At 37.7% G+C, this 20,914-nt stretch overlaps 1 protein-coding gene across 1 annotated transcript in view; it reads right to left on the bottom strand.

Annotated features, from left to right (window-relative positions):
• Positions 1 to 408: 408 nt before the first annotated feature.
• The window catches only part of ADAD1 (adenosine deaminase domain containing 1), a 317,973-nt gene continuing 297,467 nt past the window's right edge, over positions 409 to 20,914 (bottom strand). The window contains exon 12 of the mRNA XM_040330417.1: positions 409 to 529. Within this exon, the coding sequence (XP_040186351.1) occupies positions 515 to 529 (15 nt within the window). The 3' untranslated portion in view covers positions 409 to 514. The remainder of the gene's footprint in view (positions 530 to 20,914) is intronic.

Genomic DNA, 20,914 nt, shown 5'->3' with positions numbered 1-20,914 from the left:
TGCATTACAAATAATAAAGAAACGATTAGGTAAATTAATAATTTCTTTGATAGCCCTATACCTGGAGGTGGCACATGGAACAAGGGGGAAAAACTGGCTCACAGAAACGTCATGCATTAGAAAAGAAAAGTTGAAGACTGTCAGTGTGGGTTACTAATAACCATGAGGGATTTTACCTACATCCATTCTGTGCTGCTAAAACTTGAGAAGAAATTCCAAAGAGTCATCAAGGAGGGAAAAGAAAGTAACATTTATGGCTTTACATTTACAGCTGTTTACAACTACTTGTAATATCTAAACTTTCTCTTCTCACCCTCATGTTTTATTTCCACAAATATTCATATAAATTCTCCTTTGGTACCTGCATTTATCATGTAAGCATTTATTTGCATAGTAGCTGCAAGCTGATTAACTGGATACTTGATTACAATGTGCAAGATTCAAGCATTTGGTTTGCTGGTGGTAACTCTGCTTCTTGTTTCACAAGAGTCCTCGGGTGCTGCTGACAACAGAATTAATCTTCTAAATGCTGCAATTAAAGATGTCAAAGAGTTGAAAGAATCGATCAACGTAAGTACATTTTTGTATTTTTATAGATTTTTACCAGTTTATCATTAACTTTTCCTAAATTGATTAAATCTTTTATTTTGATGTTCCTAGATAAAACATATGGTTGAAAGATACAGAATACCGCAAAACATTCCAGTAAGTCTTTATTTTTTTGCTTGCCTTGCCCAATATATGTATTCCTACCTTAATCTTAAGGAAATTAGTCAGGCTGATAATTTTAATTTTACATTGTCTTTGACCATAATAATATTTGTACTGGAATTACTGTTATTTCTGTTTAGTTGCATGCAAGGTTATACAAATATATTTTACTTTTGCAACTTAATCTCAAAACATGTATAGTTTTACTAACATGGATACTAAATGTAATTATTTGTATATACTTATTGAAAAAGCATAAACTATTACAATACATACACAGAATGTTTCTCAATTCCAGTCCTCCAGGCACCCAAACAGGTCATGTTTTCAGGCTCTCCATTATTTTGCACAGGTGATTTGATCAGTTTCACTGCTTTCGTAATTACAACAGCCGTTTCATCTGAGGGAAGTCCTGAAAACATGACCCTGTTGGGGCACCTTGGGGACTGAAGTTGAGAAAAACTGGTCTGGAACATGTACTAATACCACTTGGTTCATGCAAAACTTTAAAACCACCTAGTGTATTGCTGGCAGACATTGGGGTTGATTTACTAAAACTGAAGACTGCAAAATCTGGTGCAGCTCTGCATAGAAACCAATCAGCTTCCATTTTTTGATGTTTAAGCTTATTTAACCGCTTAACGCCCGCCCACTGTATATATACGTCCTGTTTTTAAAGGTGGATATCTCGGTAACGGCAGCAGCTGCTGCCACAATCGAGGTATCCATCTTTTCAGTGGGCGGGCCTGTAAACGATAACGGCGGTCTCCGCGGCGGATTTGCCGCAAGATCGCCGTTATCGGTGGCGGGAGAGGGCCCCCCCCTCCCGCCGCTCTCCCGCACCCTCCGCCGCTTACCGGAGCCGTCGGTAGCGGCGGAGATCGGGTGCTGCTGCCTGATGTGTGAGGACTTGAGTGAGGGGAAGATGGCCCCCATCCGTTCTCACAGCTCTGCTGGGCGGAAGTGACGTCAAAACGTCAGTCCCGCCCAGCGTCTTAAAGAGACAATTTTTTTGTTGTCATTTTTTTAAATGACAAATTTTCCTTTTTTTTTTTTTCCTTGCATTTAAGTCTAAATATGAGATCTGAGGTCTTTTTGACCCCAGATCTCACATTTAAGAGGACCTGTCATGCTTTTTCTATTACAAGGGATGTTTACATTCCTTGTAATAGGAATAAAAGTGATAGTTTTTTTTTTATTTCAGTGTAAAAAATAATAAAATCAATAAAAATAAATAAGAAAACAAAAAAAAAATATTTTTTTAAAGCGCCCCGTCCCGACGAGCTCGCGCGCAGAAGCGAACGCATACGCGAGTAGCGCCCGCATATGAAAACGGTGTTCAAACCACACAAGTGAGGTATCGCTGCGATCGTTAGAGCGAGAGCAATAATTCTAGCCCTGGAGCTACTCTGTAGCTCAAAAAATGCAACCTATAGAATTTTTTAAACGTCGCCTATCGAGATTTTGAAGGGTAAAAGTTTGACGCCATGCCACGAGCGGCCGCAATTTTAAAGCGTGACATGTTGGGTTTCATTTTACTCGGCGTAACATTATCTTTCACAATATATAAAAAAATTGGGCCAAATTTATTGTTGTCTTATTTTTTAATTCAAAAAAGTGATTTTTTTTCCAAAAAAAGTGCGCTTGTAAGACCGCTGCACAAATACGGTGTTACAAAATGTATTGCTATGGCCGTCATTTTATTCTCTAGGGTGTTAGAAAAAAATATATATAATGTTTGGGGGTTTTAAGTAATTTTCTAGCAAAAAAAACAGTTTTAGTCTTGTAAACACCGAATCTGAAAAACACCTTCTGTCCTTAAGTGGTTAAACAAGCTGACGTTTGAAGCTGAATGGCTACCATACACAGCTGCACCATATTTTGTAATCTTGGTTTTAGTAAATCAACCCCATTGTATCTTGTCTTACGTGCTTTGAAAGCTTGCGTTTTAATGCCCAACTCTAGGGAACCATAATTATAAAAGCTTCAGAGGTGCAAGTATGTGTTTAAATGTGGTTGTTCAAAGTGGTGATAGGGTATACAAATGACACTAGTGGGGTGCCTGCCAACCTGGAGTTGTCATGTGGTTGGTGGACAGAAGTACAGTGGCGGATTTACTGTTCTGTAAAACTTAAAAAATCTTTTAGGGCAGTTTTCTAAAATCGAATGAACATGCAGCCGAGGTAAACACATACGAGCACATCTTAAACTATTAAAATGATGGTGCCCAGAGATGGGCTTTAATACTACTGAGTGGCCCAACAAATTATTTTACTTGGTATCAACATGGATTCAGGCATTTGGGTGTGAATAACCTTAGCAGGCCTCTTACCTCAGACTCTTTGCTGCAAAGGTTATTCTGACACTAACTGAAGATAATAAAACGTGATTTTTTATAGTTGATAAGTTGACAAGATTATACAATAAGCAGTGTAGCCCCATACACACTATCAGTTTTCCTGTAGGTTTTTCTTTTCAGGTTTACCAAAACAATCTAATATGAGGTTAAACCTTAAGAGTTTCAATTTGTATGCAATCAAGCAGGCCCTTGCACTACATGGTTTTGGTAAACCTGAAGAGAAAAACCTGCAGGAAAACTGATAGTGTGTATGGGGCTTGTGTTTCTATGTGAACATTTTCAAGTATTCCTTACAATCTTCAAAAAAATTGGAAAATGGAAAGATATTTGAATCTGTCCATCTTGGGATCTCCATTTATACTGTAACATTGTTCTATAATAGTTTTTTTGTTTTAATGCTAAACCTAATAAACTTATTTCCTTTTTTAATAATATATATATTACAATACAGTTACCTAGTGTAGCCCTTTACATATTCTCAGAATTCTAACAGGCTTATGAAATCAAAATACTTGAACTCTGCAAGTGTATGTGAGCAAGCTTAGTGCTTTGAGGAACTTGTGGTTTGGCATGTTGTGTTTTTTTAAGCTGTGAATAAGCATATACTCTGATGTTCATTTGCTTATCAGAGACATGGGTTCTATTAAATCACTCTAGTATATTGCTCTACTGCAGCACGGAAGTTGGCCATACACATAATAATATACTTTTTATATCTATCTCTTCATTAACCACTTGAGATGCCACACAATTTTCTTTGTAAAGACCATTTGAGTTCCACAGCATTTTTTTCCTTCACATTTCAGGTATGTCTCAATTCTGCACATTGGGAGTTGTTTTTCTAAAACTGAATAGTGTAAAATCCGGTGCAGCTGTGCATTGTAACCAATCAATTTCTAACTTCAGGTTGTTAAATTAAGCTTTGGCCAAAAAAACTAGAAGCTGATTGGTTTATATAAAGAGCCGCACTCTCCAGTTTTAATAAAACAACCCCACTATGTCTTTAAGGGTTTGTGGTCTACCCTAAAGTATTATACATTATTTTATTTTTTCGGGACAGATTTTGAAATGTTTTCTTTTTTAACATGACTATCAATAGCCGAAAAATACAGCATTTGTAGCCAGAACATTTGTTCTTCAAAAATAAATAATTTCCAGTCCATACATTAAAATTGTAATCCATGCTGGTATATGTATGGTTAAATTGGCTTTATTTTTCAATGACTAAATGAAGCACCAACCTTGTTGTCAACAGCTGTCAAAAATTCCTAATTTTTATTTCACAGTATATGGATAATTGAAAAGAATGCCTAGAACATCTGTACTTCTTTAGTACAGTATATCATTGTACACAAAGATAGAATTTTGAATGGATACAGTAGCATTAGTCAATTGCAGCATTTCATTATATACTTTAAAATGACTGTTCATAATTGTGCTTTTAGGAAAACTGCTCATTGAATGCTCTCGCCTGTGTTGTTGACCTGCTGGATCGTATACAGGATTCTCTTAAATCTCAAAGACAAATAAATGAAAAAAAAATCTTTGGAGACATTAATACCAATATACGTACCTATTTGGTAAGAGAACAAAATACTAGCCAAACTACTTCCTCTTTAGTTCTTTTGCAATAATTGTGTTGTGTATTCTATAGTTCACCTCATAAATGCAATACGTTTTCCTTGCTTGCATACATGCATGCATGCATACAAAATGAGACAAATAAGCAATACATACTAGACCAAAAAGGCTTATTCACACAAACAAAAGCAATACATACAGTACAACATTAATCAATTCTGTGGCACAGACAGCAAGATAATACTAAGGAGGAACACAATACATATTTACTATTGATTCATATATTCTTGGCTCTGCTGCTCTAAAGTAGCATTGTGACAATATAAAACCTTGGCCCAGACCACGTCTTCCTTTTGCTTGTTAACAGAGAAAACCTCTCACCAACAGTGAAAAATCTGTTGCCGATATGTGAAAAAACTGTCTTTACTGCCCAAAGGTATAGGCCCAGGGGTTGCAAATACACATAATACCTTGCATATGCTTTAAATACGCCTGATTTGGGTACAAGTTTTTTGCTAATTTGCTTGAAAAATGTCCCTTATAGACTTCTAGAACTTCTTTACATAACTGCATGTTGCAATATATGAATAGACAATTATATAAAATAATTCCCTGCATGCAGAAGCCTAATTTATTTTATACATATAGAAGTTACACTTGTACCTATGAATGTTAACTCATTTATGTAAAGTTCCTTGTGTATGACGACTAGAAATTAAAAACCAATGTGTGTAAAAGCCACAGTCTTGTGCTAAGTCACATATGAGGGTCAGCCGTTCTTTGTGGTGTGGCCACTCCATATTCTCTTTGATTTTAATTTCAGTGTTCAGGGGCATTCTAAACCGGCATGCTGTAAAATATTATTAGTAAAATGCAAACTTACTTCAGGTACATCCAATCTCAGATCTGGGTCAACACAGGGATATTAGAATTCCCAACACTGGGAATTCTATACAAAATAAAATCTCACAAATGCACTCCCAGCTTCACCCACTCTTCTTTAATTAATCTGTAGCAAGAAATGGCATATTTTTAAAACTGCTCAAATCCATCCTGCCAACAACCATCTTTACAATCTGCAAGCTTTCTTAAGGCAATCAGAACAGGGATAGAATCATACCAATCATCAGTCATATTATTGTTCCCTTACATATCTCTAGCTTTTATTTGGCAATAATTGTGTGTCCAAGGGGTGTCTACTGAGGAGAGTAGAAATACAGGCCTTTTAGGGTTGAGATTAAGTATACATCAATGACATGAAATACAGGCTTTTAAATTCCAAATATTCATGTCCAAACCATTGCCATACTTACATCTGTAAATTGAACATTTTGACAGGAATCACAAGTAAATTAACACAGGTAGTTAAAATAACTCTCTTAATACATCTCAACTGACCCCATTCAAGATTGATCCCTGGAATATAGCGAGAAGGGCGATTTCAGGTGTTCGCTGAAAGACCTCTTACCTGTTTATACATCATAAAGATCTTTGTCCAGAAGGGTAAGATCCAGGGGCAGGACTCTGTCAGACATCGCCAATAGTAATTAGGTACTGAGCGAAATATTTTATGCAAGAGGACAGGTCACCTATACCCTAGTGCATGTATAGTTCTTCGTTTGTGCATTATTATAAATGGTTTTTGGAGGTCCTCATCAGTGAAATGCCAGTTCGGGTCCCTCTCCCATGCTGAGAAATAATGCAAGGAGGAATATTACGGAGACAAGAGTATAGCCTACAGTTGGATAATAATGTGGGTAAGGGTCTGGGATTGTAAACAAAGTGCTTCAAATTGTGTAAGGTTCCTATGAATATCTTCCAGTTTGTGAAAGTGGGAGATAAAGCATTTCAATTGGAGCCATTGATCTGGGAAGGGGGCTTGATCAGCTGCCTAAAAAGGGGGAAAGGGTTCTAGACAGCCAGTTTGCAAGGCTTTGCAGAGTGTGGATAGATTCTCATGTTAAAAATGTGGTATTTTATAGCCTGAGTAGAAAGCCAGGTTACCCATGGTAGGAGTCATAGGATACGTACAAGGAAATTTGAGGCCCTCTCAGCAATGTGGCCCACACTTGTAGCAGGGAAGATATGCAATTGAAGAGGTGGCAGAGGGAGGAAATTTCTCCCAGGTTACCTTTAGGATGAAATACAGTATCCAATCCAATAACTGTGTTACTAGTGTGGCTTTGTAGTATATATTTCAAGGTGAGGGAATCCCTGACAGAATTGTAATTGTAACTGTTGTCTGTGTCCCCATTTGGGTGATTCACTCTATTTGCACCACTGACAACTATTAGCAAGACAGAATGTTATAAGAAATCCAACATTTTACAGTTTTTACTGCAACAGCACTAGAGGGAAAATTGTCCAATGGAAACATAGTCATATAACCATCATTAAGGGGATTCCCTCTCACAGTGGAGAGATTTCTTCTTAATCCTTGTTGACTCTCTGGAACAGGAAGTGAAGTGAGATCTTCCCAACCAAATAAAGACAGAAAACAAATCTGACAGGGATGTTTTTTCCTTCCATACTCCACCACGGTCAAAAGAATATCAGTTAAATTATATGGACATATTTCCATGTACCCTCACAAACAGCCTTATTTAAAAACACTGCATTATTCTCCTGAATGCTGAAGTTGAGCCATTGGATGGACCTCTCCTTACTAGTACCCTAGCATAAACTTTCCTGGGAGCCTGGATACTCCAATAGTTGTAATACGCACTTTGGCCAATTTCAATGTAATATTTAAAAATGTTAGCCAAGCTGCCCATTGTCCAACGCTACACATAGTTTATAAACTTCTAAAGCCTTGCCACTGTAGAGATAGACAACCACCACAGTAACTTCAGCTTCCATATAAAGCAGGCATATGCAATTAGGGGACCTCCAGCTGTTGCAGATCTACAAATCCCATGAGGCATAGCAAGACTCGGACAGCCACAAGCATGACACCCAGAGGCAAATGCATGATGGGACTTGTAGATTTGCAACAGCTGGAGGTCCGCTAATTGCATATCAGTGATATAAACAAGGTTTCCTCCCCCGGGAGATCACAGTCTTTGAATTTACAGTTTCCGACTTTTCTCCTTCCTATGCTCTAGAGTTACAAGCTCTAATTTAGCACAGCCTTCACACGGTTCTGCCTTTACTTCCAAGGTGCCAAATGGTTTTTCAAAACATTTATAGGGCCAACTTAAAGTTTTTCACAATTACAATTTTCAAGATATTCTCATGTGCCAATATTTGCATACACAATTGGCCTTACTACTGCTTTCTAGTGTCTCTGTAATAAATCATGAGCTTAACTTCTTAGTTACCCCCACTGCTGCTGCCAGCAGCATGTTTTAGGTTTCCATCTTGACAATCGCAACTTCCACGCGGATACTTTTCACAACAATTTCCACAAGAGAGATCTTCAGCATGGCCCCATTGTAATGCAATTCTTAGTCTTACATGGTAAAATAGAAGCACCTTTTCAGAATGGAGACTTTGTTTTTTTTTTTTCCTTTCTTTCTCTGTATATCCCAAACGCAGGGTGTTAGGTCCTATAACTCAGCTACAAGGATGTTCACTGAGCTTTAATCCAGAATACTGTAGTACCATGTTCCCATAATTTTAACTTAGTGTTAATCACAGCTGAAGCATGAGCTGCACAATAACAGGTCACTTATTTGGGTTCAGGTCAGACAGGATCGGTTTTCAATTAGAATCTGGAAAAGGAAATAATTCACAGAGCAAGCATAATATTAGCTGTAAAATGTTTTGTCCCAGATTCTCAAAGGTAACTGTTTCTTTCATACTTTCAGGAAAAAACTTTACCTCAAGATGTCAAACCAAAGGTAATTATTTTATAACCTTTTTTTTTTACAAAACAAGCTAGACAATCCTGACTTTCTTTGTTACATTAACAGCAGGTTATTGTAATTTGTTTTCCAGCATATATAAATATGTTAAAATATATGTACAGCCTAAACTTTTTTTCTTTAGTTTTAGATAAAGAAATAAGGGCCAGATTCACAAATGAGATACGACGGGGGGTTTCTTCTGATACGCCGTCGTATCTCTGTTTCTATCTATGCGACTGATTCATAGAATCAGTTACGCATAGATAGCCATAAGATCCGACAGGTGTAATTGTTTTACACGGTCGGATTTTAGGATGCAGTACCGCGGCTGCCGCTGGGGGGAGTTTGCGTCGTAAACCAGCATCGGGTATGCAAATTAGGAGTTACGGCGGATCCACGACGGATTTTCGCGTTCGCTACGTCGCCGCTAGTCTAGTTTCCCGTCGCAACGTTAGTCGTTTTTTTTGGTGCCCTAACTTTAGTCAGCAAGCGTATTGCTGTCTAGAGTATGGCCGTCGTTCCCGCGTCGAAATTCAAAATTTAACGTCGTTTGCGTAAGCCGTCCGGGAATACGGAAGTACGCTACGCGCGTTGCAGTTAAAAAAAATTACGTCGCGGCGCGCAAAGCACGTGGGAGTTAAGAAACCGAGCATGCGCAGTAGGTCCGGCGCGGGAGCGCGCCTAATTTAAATGGCACACGCCCATTTAAATTGGCCCGCCTTGCACCGGAGGCCGTCGGCGTAGTTTTCATCGCAAGTGCTTGGTGAATCAGGCACTTGAGATGAAAAATTGCGGCGGTGTAACGTATCTAGGATACGTTACGCCGCCGCGATTCTACGTGAATCTGGCCCTAAGAGTTTAAACTCTTAAAACTTTTTTTGGCCATCTCTGTCTCATTGTGGAGTTTTTACTTTCTGTCCTTAAGACAGGAAGTCCACTCTCTGACAATTGTCAGTGCAACACGTGTCCCAGTTGAAATATTTCTCCTCTATTCTTGTTCTGGTGACAACTTAAATTTTATTTTCCCCTCACTTAAAAGTGGAATTCCAGGCCATTGCCCAACTATGCTTAAGCTTGCTCCCACCCATCGTCTAAGTCCTATTCTAACTACCCTGTGAAAGGAATATGCTTATGCTTACCTATCCTAGCAGTGGCTTCAGGGTAGAGGAGGGACAGCCGACAACAAAAGCCTATGGGTAACGTTACTGCCCCGGCATTCCATCTGTTGTTGGCAATGTCTCCTTTCCCCTGAAGCCAGCTGCTTCAGAGATCACATGACCAGAGTGCTCTCAAGTAGTTAGAAAAGGATTTAGAAGGGGGGTGGGAGTAGGTTTAAGAAAAGATGGGCAACAGTCTGGATTTTTTTTATGACAGGGAGACCTTGGCGCATCCAATAGATATACAAAGCTAGAAGCTGAGTACTTACTAGCTAGGTAAAAAAATGTGGCATGTTAATCTACACAGTTCCTCACTCTTCCAGCACAGAGCTAGAGACAGTCTAGTTTGCTGGAGCACATATTATTCCCTGTGTTATTGTGTCCAGTTACCTGCAATGTTGTCTTAGGAACAACTAATCTCAAGCCTCTAATTCTGAATGCTAAGGAATTCCATCTCTATCCACTCTATCACAGTGATTATGAAAAAGGGTCCTGCACTGCTTTTTGACGATTCCATTGTGACTTGTATAGACTTCTGTTAACTGAAGTTGCAAGCTGCAATGCAATCAGCAGTGCAAATTGCACTGATGTGGGGTTTTGAAAGCTCAGTGTTATACAGCGCCTTATAATCTGGGGTATTTGTAAATAGCTGACACTATACTGAATCATACAAAATACCTTTAAAGACATAGGGGGTTATTTACTAACGGCAAATCCACTTTGCACTACAAGTGCAAAGTGCACTTGGCAGTGCAGTCGCTGTAGATCCGAGGGGGACATGCAAGGATAATAAAAAAAACAGCATTTTAGCTTGCACAAACCAGCAAAGCTTCCCCTCATTTCAGATCTACAGCGACTGCACTTCCAAGTGCAATTTCAAGTGCACTTTGCATTTGTAGTGCAAAGTGGATTTGCCTTTAGTAAATAATCCCCACAGTGTGTCTGTACATTCTACGTAAAGCACAACTAAAGGCTCCTGTATGAAAGTCTAAACTGATACTAAGTCCAGTTACTATGTAATGCAGAAGCCTCACAAAAGTAAACAGAACACACTACAAACTTGTGAATCAGTCGATAGCCACACCGCTGGCAACTGTTTTAATCCCACTGATGTGCTAACAGGAATGCTGCAGCGCAAAGATGCTTCCCACACCACCACAAGAAGCTGCATTGGTGGTCGCCATTGGCAGGCATTTGTGGGACTTTGCAGGGGGACTAGGAAATGTGTATGTACAGATGTACTAATAACTAGATGCTGTTTTTTGTTGTTGTTAACTATTGGGAGGCCATAGTTCTATTTAAAAGAGTTGTGCTTTCTAGGGAGAGCAACCTCCTGTTTTAACCACTTCAGCGCCGGAAGGATTTACTCCCTTTCTGACCAAACCATTTTTTGCGATACGGCACTGCGTCACTTTAACTGACAATTGCGCGGTCGTGCGATGTAGTACCCAAACAAAATTGACATCCTTTTTCCCCACAAATAGAGCTTTCTTTTGGTGGTATATGATCACCTCTGCGGTTTTTATTTTTTTGCGCTATAAACAAAAAAAAGCGCAACAATTCTGAAGAAAACCCCCAATATTTTTTACTTTTTGCTATAATAAATACCCCCAAAATATATGAAAAAACAAATTTCTTCCTAAGTTTAGGACAATATTTATTACAAAGGCATCTCCCTGTTCTGCCTCTCCGTGCCACAATTGCGAGCCACCGACAGACATTGAGTCAGCAGGACCCATGGGCATACTCCCGCGGGCAGCGAGCATGTGCCAGCTAGCCGCCGATAACGGAGTGACGTACGGGTACGTCGTTTTGCGCACCAGCGCCATTCTCCCGACATATATCAGCGTGAGCCGTTCGACAAGTGGTTAAGTGACCACACAAAGTATCTCTGAAGGCTGTGGTCACTGATGTGTAGAATTTGTTGTAAAGACACCTTACATTTTCAGTATTAGCACTTATGGCTGAAGTAAAGCTCTCCATTTACAGTGGTGCTACTACAGGTAGCAGTGCGAGCAAAAAAATTGTAAAGTGACATCTCTAACTTAAATTATTCAAATACCCACTGTTGACTTCACATAGAAATTGACAGGAAATACATTTTAAATATAAACTGCTAACTACCTTTTTCTCATCAGCAGTATATAGCAGTCTTGTGACTTCCAGCATTGTCCAGCCAAGCACTGATTAAAGCTTGTAGGAGGAGTTTTCTGACTGCCCTATGAGACTGCAAGACCCTTGAACCGCTACCTGGACAGTGCTGATCACATGCACTCTCCCAAGAAAAAAAAAAACGTTCTAGCAATACACACCAAACTGAGCATGTGCAGCCTGACTCCATAGGCTCCGTGTTATCAGGAAATTATCAGGGGACAGTGGAAGGAGAGGTGGATCAGAGAAGACAGGATTTTTACATAATGCAGAGGATTAACCCCTTAGGTTCCACAGTGAGTATAAGAAGCATGCTTAACTGCATATACATACTGATTTTACTGTTGTGGGTTTAGTAACACTTTAACTATCTGCTAGAGATTTAGTTTGGTATTTATGCGATACCATATATTAGCTTAACTAATAAATGGATGATGCAAGCTTATGAAACGTTAGGTTTCTATGTCAGACATTCTTGGTTTATTAAGTCAGACAATACAATAATATACAATACAATCTTTTGCTGCTGCTAAAAGATTGTATAACTTATACAGAGAATCATACATGTCAGGTGGAATCAGATTGCTATAATAAGAGTTATGTGTGTAAAAGCCTTAGATTTGCACACATGGACTGCATTTGTTTAGTCCCGTTTTTGAAAACATGGTTTATTACTTCTACTGCCATAAAAAATAATTTGTCTGATGGCTAAATTATGAACAGTATAGAGAAATAAAAGACTAACATATTTATCTTTTTATTTCTAGGAGATGTGCAATCAATGTAACTTTCCCAGAGAAAAGAAGACTGTCAAGATTTTCCTTGCTAATTTGTTAAACCTTCTGCAGCGTGTGACTGTAGAACTATAGTTAGATGTTGTTTGCATTATTTATTTTTTTGCAATGTATTTAAATATTTATATATTTATTTAAATAGCATATTTATTTTATATTGTCCCTAAGTTATTATGTTGACACTTATTTATTTTGACAAGCTGTGATCAATGTATATATAAAATAACATCATGTGGCTATTTTACTGAAACTCACCATGAAAAATAATACATCGATAAACTACTTTATTCTCAAATTCCCAAGTTTCACAATTCCATAATTATTGCTATATTTTCTGTGAATGATCTTGGGGACTGGGTTGGTGTTTTCAGAGAACATTTTTTTATTATGTAAACTACAGTTGTTCTAGGTTGAGTGCAGATTATGTAGAATATGAAGGTTTGTAGTATATAGTGGTGCAAATACAAAGATTGTGTGAACAATGTATTATTGTTAAAGTGTTCCAAAAATATTTTTGTCAACAAGCAGGTCATCTTTATACCAAGGGTGGTAGACTAAGAAGATATAAAAAGGGCCTTAATTTCCATCCTTCTATCTTAAAATGACTAAATACAATTGATGGTCATAGATTGTAGACCAAAGGTATGGATGGAGACCAGGGACATTCTGTAAAATACATGTTACAAAAGACTGGTAGAGATCATAGCTACTATACAAATCAATGGCCCTTATAATTTGCTGTCCCCAGTTGCCCTCTGTTATAGAAAATGAAAGTAAAAAATACATACTAACAAATGAATGGGAATGTACAGTCAACGTTTCACAAATTGTCTGCTCATAATGCCAAGTGCTAAGAATTTTTTTTTTTTAAATTAGGTAAAATTTAAAATGCTACATATTAACCACGTACAGCCCAGAAGATTCCCCCCTTAATAACCAGGCCATTTTTTGCGATAAGGCACTGCGTCATTTCCCCCCCCCCAATACATTTTTATTGTATTCAACAGTTTACACAAAGAAAAACACATTAGTTACATCTTATCACATAGCTGTATAACAGCCATGACATGTTCTATAAACATTAGATACCTGTCTTAACGATGTCAGGGAAGCAGTATTTTTCCTGAGTTAAGAATATGACTTTTTTGGTTGCGGGGGCCGAACCTTAACCATATTGTTTCCCTTTAGGATTGATCTATCAGTGTAATTATTGGTACGATCAAAGTGGCCTTTGTGTAACATATAACAAAACCTAATAAAACATACAACCACAAAACTACTCTCATCAGTCAAACTGATTCCAGTCGTGTTTGGACATAAATCTTACATGTTTGCTTCCCTAGAGTACCAGTCATGCCAAGACCTCCATTGTTTGAAAATTTTATCATAGTTTCCTGTAGTTGAAGAGTATAAAGTCTCATAAGTGCCATGAGTGTGTATGACTTCGGAAATTTTAGGGGTTTTTGAATCTCTCCAATGTCTTAAAATGGTTAAACGTGTAGCCATTAATATGTGTGAAACTACTGTCTTATAGGGAGAAGGTATAGCGTTGTAACTCGAGCGAGAGTATTCCCCTTACTGGGTTTAGTTTCATTTGGAGACCTGTATTAATTAGTATGAGCCTTTCTATTTGAGACCAAAGTGTCCATATATTCAGGCATAGCCATAATATGAATTAATATACCCTGGTGACCGCAGGATCTCCAGCAGTTTGGGGAAGCCTCTCAGTATATCTTTGCAATACGATATGGGGTTAAGTACCATCGGGGTAATATTTTTTGCTGCATTTACCAGAGGTTTGTGCTCTTTGTGGAGTTGTAGATGAGGCAAAGTATGCTTTGCCAATGCTGGGTTGAATACTCTGCCCCTATTTCCTGCTCCAAAGCTATCATTGACTGAGATTTTACACATACGTCTTTTTCTTGGAGGCCTGAGTATACGATTGATATACCTTTGGTCATAGGCGGTGTTTGCTGATAATATTGGGTTATTTTCACCGGAAGTGTTGTAAATATTTGGGAATTCTTTTTAAGTAGATGAACTGAGTGTATTTATATGAAGGTTTGTAGTATATAGTTATATAGAGTACATACAATACAGTATAAGGTGCACATACAAAGATTACTTTATTACTTTTACTGTATAAATTAATCCCTTATAGTAGTGATTTGTTGTACTATAAAGGGCTAATTTGGGGGTTTTTAACCCCATCATGACAAGTGATACAAAAAGCATGCTGCTGCTACTAAATGTCTTTGTGACAACAGGCGCAGGTAGCTTGTAGCCTGTCTATGACAAGGGACTCGTGCACAATAATATATTACAGCCCTGTCTGAAAATCTGCAAAAAAATGTTTTAGGTCTTTTTTTTTATCTTTTTCTTTAAATATAATTTGTTGCGTCTGATATGTATCAGATTCATCTTCATATATACACACATATATATATATATATATATATATATATATATATATATATATATACATATATATATATATATATATACACATATATATATACATACACATATATATATACATACACATATATACATACATACACATATATACATACACATATATATATACATACACATATATACATACACATATATATATACATACACATATATATATATATATATATATACACACATATATATATATATATATATATATACACATATATATATATACACACACACATATATATATATATATATATATATATATATACATATATACACACACATATATATATATATATATACACACATATATACACATATATATATATATATACACACATATATATATATATATATTACACACACACACAGTGGGGATCAAAAGTTTGGGCACCCCGAGGGACATGTCCAGCCACAGGAGTGTATGGACGCAGTGTGAGGGAGCTCTGCTATAACAGACTTCCCTGAGCTACTTATATAGCGACTTTTAAGCCCCGAGTGACACAGTTTTGCTCCGGAGGACAGCGGGAACAAAAGAGGGATGGCGGCCAAAAGAAAGACGAGAGAGGGGCTACGTAAGCTGAGTGAGTTCTGTAGCCCTGCTGCACCTCAGAGAATCCAAGATGGCGCCGGCCCCTCTCCTCACAATGGCAATGAAAGCAATACTGCCAGCTTTGACATAGCTGTGGAGAAACATAGTGCTTCACAGGCTGAATGGAGCACCAGGAGGACATTCTGAGCCCTGTGAGGCAGAGGAGAAGTATTTCTGATAAAGAAGGTAGCTTTTCCATCATTAACCCTGACACTGCCTATATTCCAGAATGTAATCCTTATGATGACAAACTTAATGCTATACAGACAGCAGGTCAACCCATACTGGACACGACTTTAAAAGAAATGATTATGTCCCTCAGGGGTGCCTTACAGCATGACATGCTGAGCTATATGCACAAGTCCAAACTAGAAATTGACGCGCTGGGGGACAGAGTTGACTATGTTGAGAATAAGATGTGCGATTTTACCTCAGCGCACAACGAGTTAATAGATTCTCACTTTGACCTGGAGGAAGAAGTCAGACAGCTTAGAATTAAGGTCGGAAATATCGAGGACCAGAGCAGAAGAAATAATATAAAATTCCGAGGAATACCAGAAACAGTGAAACCATCAGAGCTGAAAGGCTTTATTAAAAGCATGATTTCAGACCTAATTCCTTCAGTCTCAAAACAAGAATTAGATATTGATAGAGCTCACAGGCTCCCTAAACCACAGCATATAGCTGAAAAGTTACCACGAGACGTCATTGCTAGAATTCATTTTTTTGGGGTAAAGGATCAGCTCATGCAATACGCTAGATGCCATTCACCACTACCTGACCCTTACGCTGGGATAATCCTTTTCTCAAACCTCTCCCAAGCGACAATTCTAGCTTGCAAGAACATGAATTCAATCACAAAAATATTCCGCAACCATGGAATGATCTATAAATGGGGGTTCCCCACAAAATTGCTTATAGATTACAAAGGATCTCCTACGCAATTAAAAGTTTGGATCAGGGTCTAAAACTTCTTCGCTCCTGGGGTTTGATACCCAATCAAGAGACTGATAAAATGGATGTCAGCGCTCCTGGACCAATACCACAAGACTGGAAGAAAAAAAGAGAACTTAGTCCACCATTAATTTGGTTCTACCGGTTTTCTAACGTTTGCCTTCAATATTTCATTCGGGAATTACCTGATGGCTCAGGGGAGGACGTTTAAGGGAACTTGTTTGAGTTATTCCCTATAACCTCCTACTTAAAAGTACATGTTATTGTACACAGGAGTTGTTCCACAACTCCTCCTATTTTTTCTGATTTTTGTTTTGTTTTTGTTGTTTGCCTTCCACTATAATATCTGCACCATGCTGCTTTACCTGATACAACACCTCCTGGAAATAAAGTATTACTGCATCTGCACTCTGCTTTTTCCACATTTTAACATGCAACTTGTCTACAAAAATGATCTTGCATCTCAGCAATCATCCTCTTATCAGCAATGACCCTTAAACTCTTGTCAATGAATGTGAAGGGCCTCGATAGCCCATATAAGAGGAGAGCTCAATGGGCCGACACCATCAAATTTGGCAGCGACATCCTCTGTATCCAAGAATCTCATTTCGCCAAGGATAAGTCTCCTAAATTTCAACATCACAAATTTCCACATATTTTTGTTTCCAACCACAAGAAAAAGAAAAGAGGGGTGATTACGGCTGTAAAGGATACGGTTTCCTTTCAGCAATTAGACCTTAAGACGGATGCCCATGGAAGACATATTATTTTAGTAGCCTCTATAGATAACTCAGCGTATACTATTGTCAAAATTTATGCTCCAAATAAGAATCCCCACCAGTTTATCCAGAAAGTGATCAAGATGGCAAGGAAGATTCAGAAAGGTTGTCTTATTATTTGTGGAGACTTTAATGCACCCCTAGACCCGGATATGGACACTTCAAGAAAAGGAAAGACTCCTAGGAAAGGTTTAGCTGATATTTTCTCGATAGATTTGTATGATCCATGGAGATGCTTACACACTACAGAGAAAGATTTTACATTTTTTTCTAATGTTCACAAGTCATACTCTAGATTGGATTACTTTATCACAGACAAAAATCTCCTACTGAAAATAGTGGACGCAAAAATCCATAATCTAACGTGGTCAGACCACGCTCCTATTACGATAGAAATTGATTCTAATCAAATCTGCCCCAACAATTACTTATGGAGGAATAATACATTTATTCTTGCACAGGGGAAACATCAGTCTGTGATGAAGGAATCTATTGAAGAATTTTTTGTTATGAATGACAATAGTAGTGTTAACGATGCTACTTTATGGTGTTCCCACAAGGCCTACGTTAGGGGCCTCCTGATACAATTAACTGCCAGGGAGAAAAAAAATAGAAATATCAAAATAAACTCACTACTAAAAGAGATTGCAAGCCAAGAAGAGTTACATAAAAAAAAAATCCCCTAGATATTAATTTGGAACGTAATCTTTACACTCTAAGAATGGAACTCAAATCTATCCTGATAACTGACCATGAGAAGTACTTTAAGAAACTTAATTTAAAATATTATTCAGAAGGTAACAGAGCGGGTAAACTATTAGCTTCCCAATTACGCCAGCGTAGACAAAAAAAAAATTATTAAATTAACCCACCACAAATCAGGAAAAGTAATGTTCAATCCCCAAGAAATTGTAGATGCATTTTCACAGTACTATGAAGAATTATACAATCTTAAAGAAGATATTAATACTCCCCAACCTAATACTAATAAAATAGAAACTTTTTTGGATACTGTTAATTTACCCTCCATCGACCCAATATCCTTAGAAAATCTCAATAAACCAATCTCCAATGAAGAAATTTTGAAAGTCATAAATGATCTTCCCAAAAATAAAGCTCCAGGTGCTGATGGACTGTCAGGTGAATATTACTCGGTTTTTAAGGATATTTTAGCCCCATATTTATCCAGACTTTTCAATCAAGCAGCAGATTCAAAAACGTTCCCAAATTAACTTCTAGAAGCTGTAATAATAACACTTCCAAAACCTGACAAAGATCCTGACTCTCCCTTGAATTATAGACCCATATCTTTACTAAATTCCGATCTTAAAAATTTGTGCGAAAGTCCGAGCAAATAGATTAGTTAACATCACCCCCTCATTAATTATACTCGATCAAGTAGGATTTGTTAAAGGTAGACAAGCTCCAGATAGCACTAGAAGAATGCTGAATATTATTAACAGAATACATAATGATCGAATGCCCGCCCTACTTTTAACACTTGATGCAGAAAAAGCATTCGACAGAATGCACTGGGGATATATTTCACACACTTTATCTAAATTTGGCCTTGAAGGATTTATACACTCTGCTATTATGGCATTATATACTCATCCCACTGCTAAAGTTTTTTCCTCAGGTATGCTTTCTAGAACTTTCACACTAACCAACGGGACCAGACAAGGGTGCCCTTTATCCCCACTGATTTTTTCCCTTGCAATAGAACCCCTAGCGGAATATATTCGCTCTTCCCCAGATATCAAAGGCATTGCGATTGCTCAGGATGAACACAAGTTGGGCCTTTTCGCTGATGACATTATACTGACTCTGGACCGATCCTGAATTATCCTTACCTTCAGTAATTAATGCGCTAGAAAAATTTAAGGAAGTCTCATACTACAAAATCAACATAAATAAATGTTACATATTACCCATAAATGTCCCTATTCCATTAACAGTCAGCCTTAAATCAAAGTTTGAAATCATATGGAATAATAACTCGGTAGAGTACTTAGGAATTCGACTTGCACCACTGCCAGACAAAATTTATGATGTTAACTTCCCCCCCCCCCCCTCATAGAACAAATTAGTGGCGACCTATCGAAAATGCAGAAAATTCAATTATCATGGGTCGGGAAAATAGCTGCATTCAAAATGCAAACATTACCAAAGATCATATATTACTTTAGATGCCTTCCTATCCCAATTCCGGCTAAATTCTTCAAGCAACTAAACATTAAACTGAGACAGTTTATTTGGAGTAAAAAAAAAACAAGGGTAGCCTTTTCCATTCTTACCTCCATTACAGCTCATGGTGGTATGAACTTACCTGACATCAGGAATTACTATTATGCAGCAATACTAGATCAAATGAAATATTGGTTCTCCCCCCAGAAAGATAAACTATGGTTGAACATAGAACAAGATTCTACCAAGGCCTTCGATTTATACACCCTAGCATTAGCTAATATTGTACTCCCAAAAGTAGTCAATCCCAATCTATTAAGTATTAAGGCCACACTATTTGCATGGAAACACATACTTTCTAAATCTAGACATTTAGGAAATAAATCTAAATTATACCTCCCTACAGAAATTAACTACTGCAAAATCCGTATGTCAGTAGACGATTGGATCAAACAGGGATATTATCTTTACGTTAACCTCCCCCTGAATTATAAAAATGTCACTTTGTGCAAGCTGGGAAGGTGTAAGCGTCTGAGGGATTTTAACCCGGAAAATACGATAGAGATACCATCGTTAATCTGGGATTATTTATCCCAACAAAGGGATTACGTTAAAAAAGGTATTTCATACTTCTAGAACATACTTTCATCCCAGCCAGTTGAAAAAAACGCTCATATGATAAAATGGGAAAAAAAACTTAGACGTATCCTTTTCCTGGGATCAATGGAAAAAATCATTCCAGACAATTAAAAATGCATCTTCATGCATCGAACATTGGGATAACGCCCAAAAAATTACCAATAGATGGTATCTAACTCCCTACAGGCTATCTAAAATCTACCCTACAATGTCCGACATTTGTTGGAGGTGCAAAGAACAAACTGGAAATCTCCTACACACTCTTTGGAGCTGCAAATCACTGAGAAGCTTTTGGAACTCAATATCATCCTTCATAGCAGATTTCACAGGCAACTTACGCTTACACCTGCCTCAGCTTTACTGGGCATTGACCTGGAGATATACCCTACCATTTATAGAACTGTCGTGACCCATATCTTGATAGCCTCGAGACTAACTGTTACTAAACTATGGAAATCCACAGAAGCACCTAATATTTCCACGATTATAAATAGAGTGAATACCCAAGCTCAATTCGAGCTGACGCTAGCTTATAAAAACCACAAAATCCCCTCTTTTAGGAAAAAATTTAAAACATGGCTAACACATCATAGAGCCTCCGCCTATTTAAAATATTGCAATATTTAATTTCTACTTGAGTATTTGAAAACATTTATGCTTAGTATTAAGCAGTATGCAGGTGTAGAGCAATTAATA

Source organism: Rana temporaria, chromosome 1, assembly GCF_905171775.1.
Source record: "Rana temporaria chromosome 1, aRanTem1.1, whole genome shotgun sequence".
Classification (NCBI taxonomy): Eukaryota; Metazoa; Chordata; class Amphibia; order Anura; family Ranidae; genus Rana; species Rana temporaria.
This window is presented reverse-complemented; position numbering and strand designations above follow the sequence as displayed.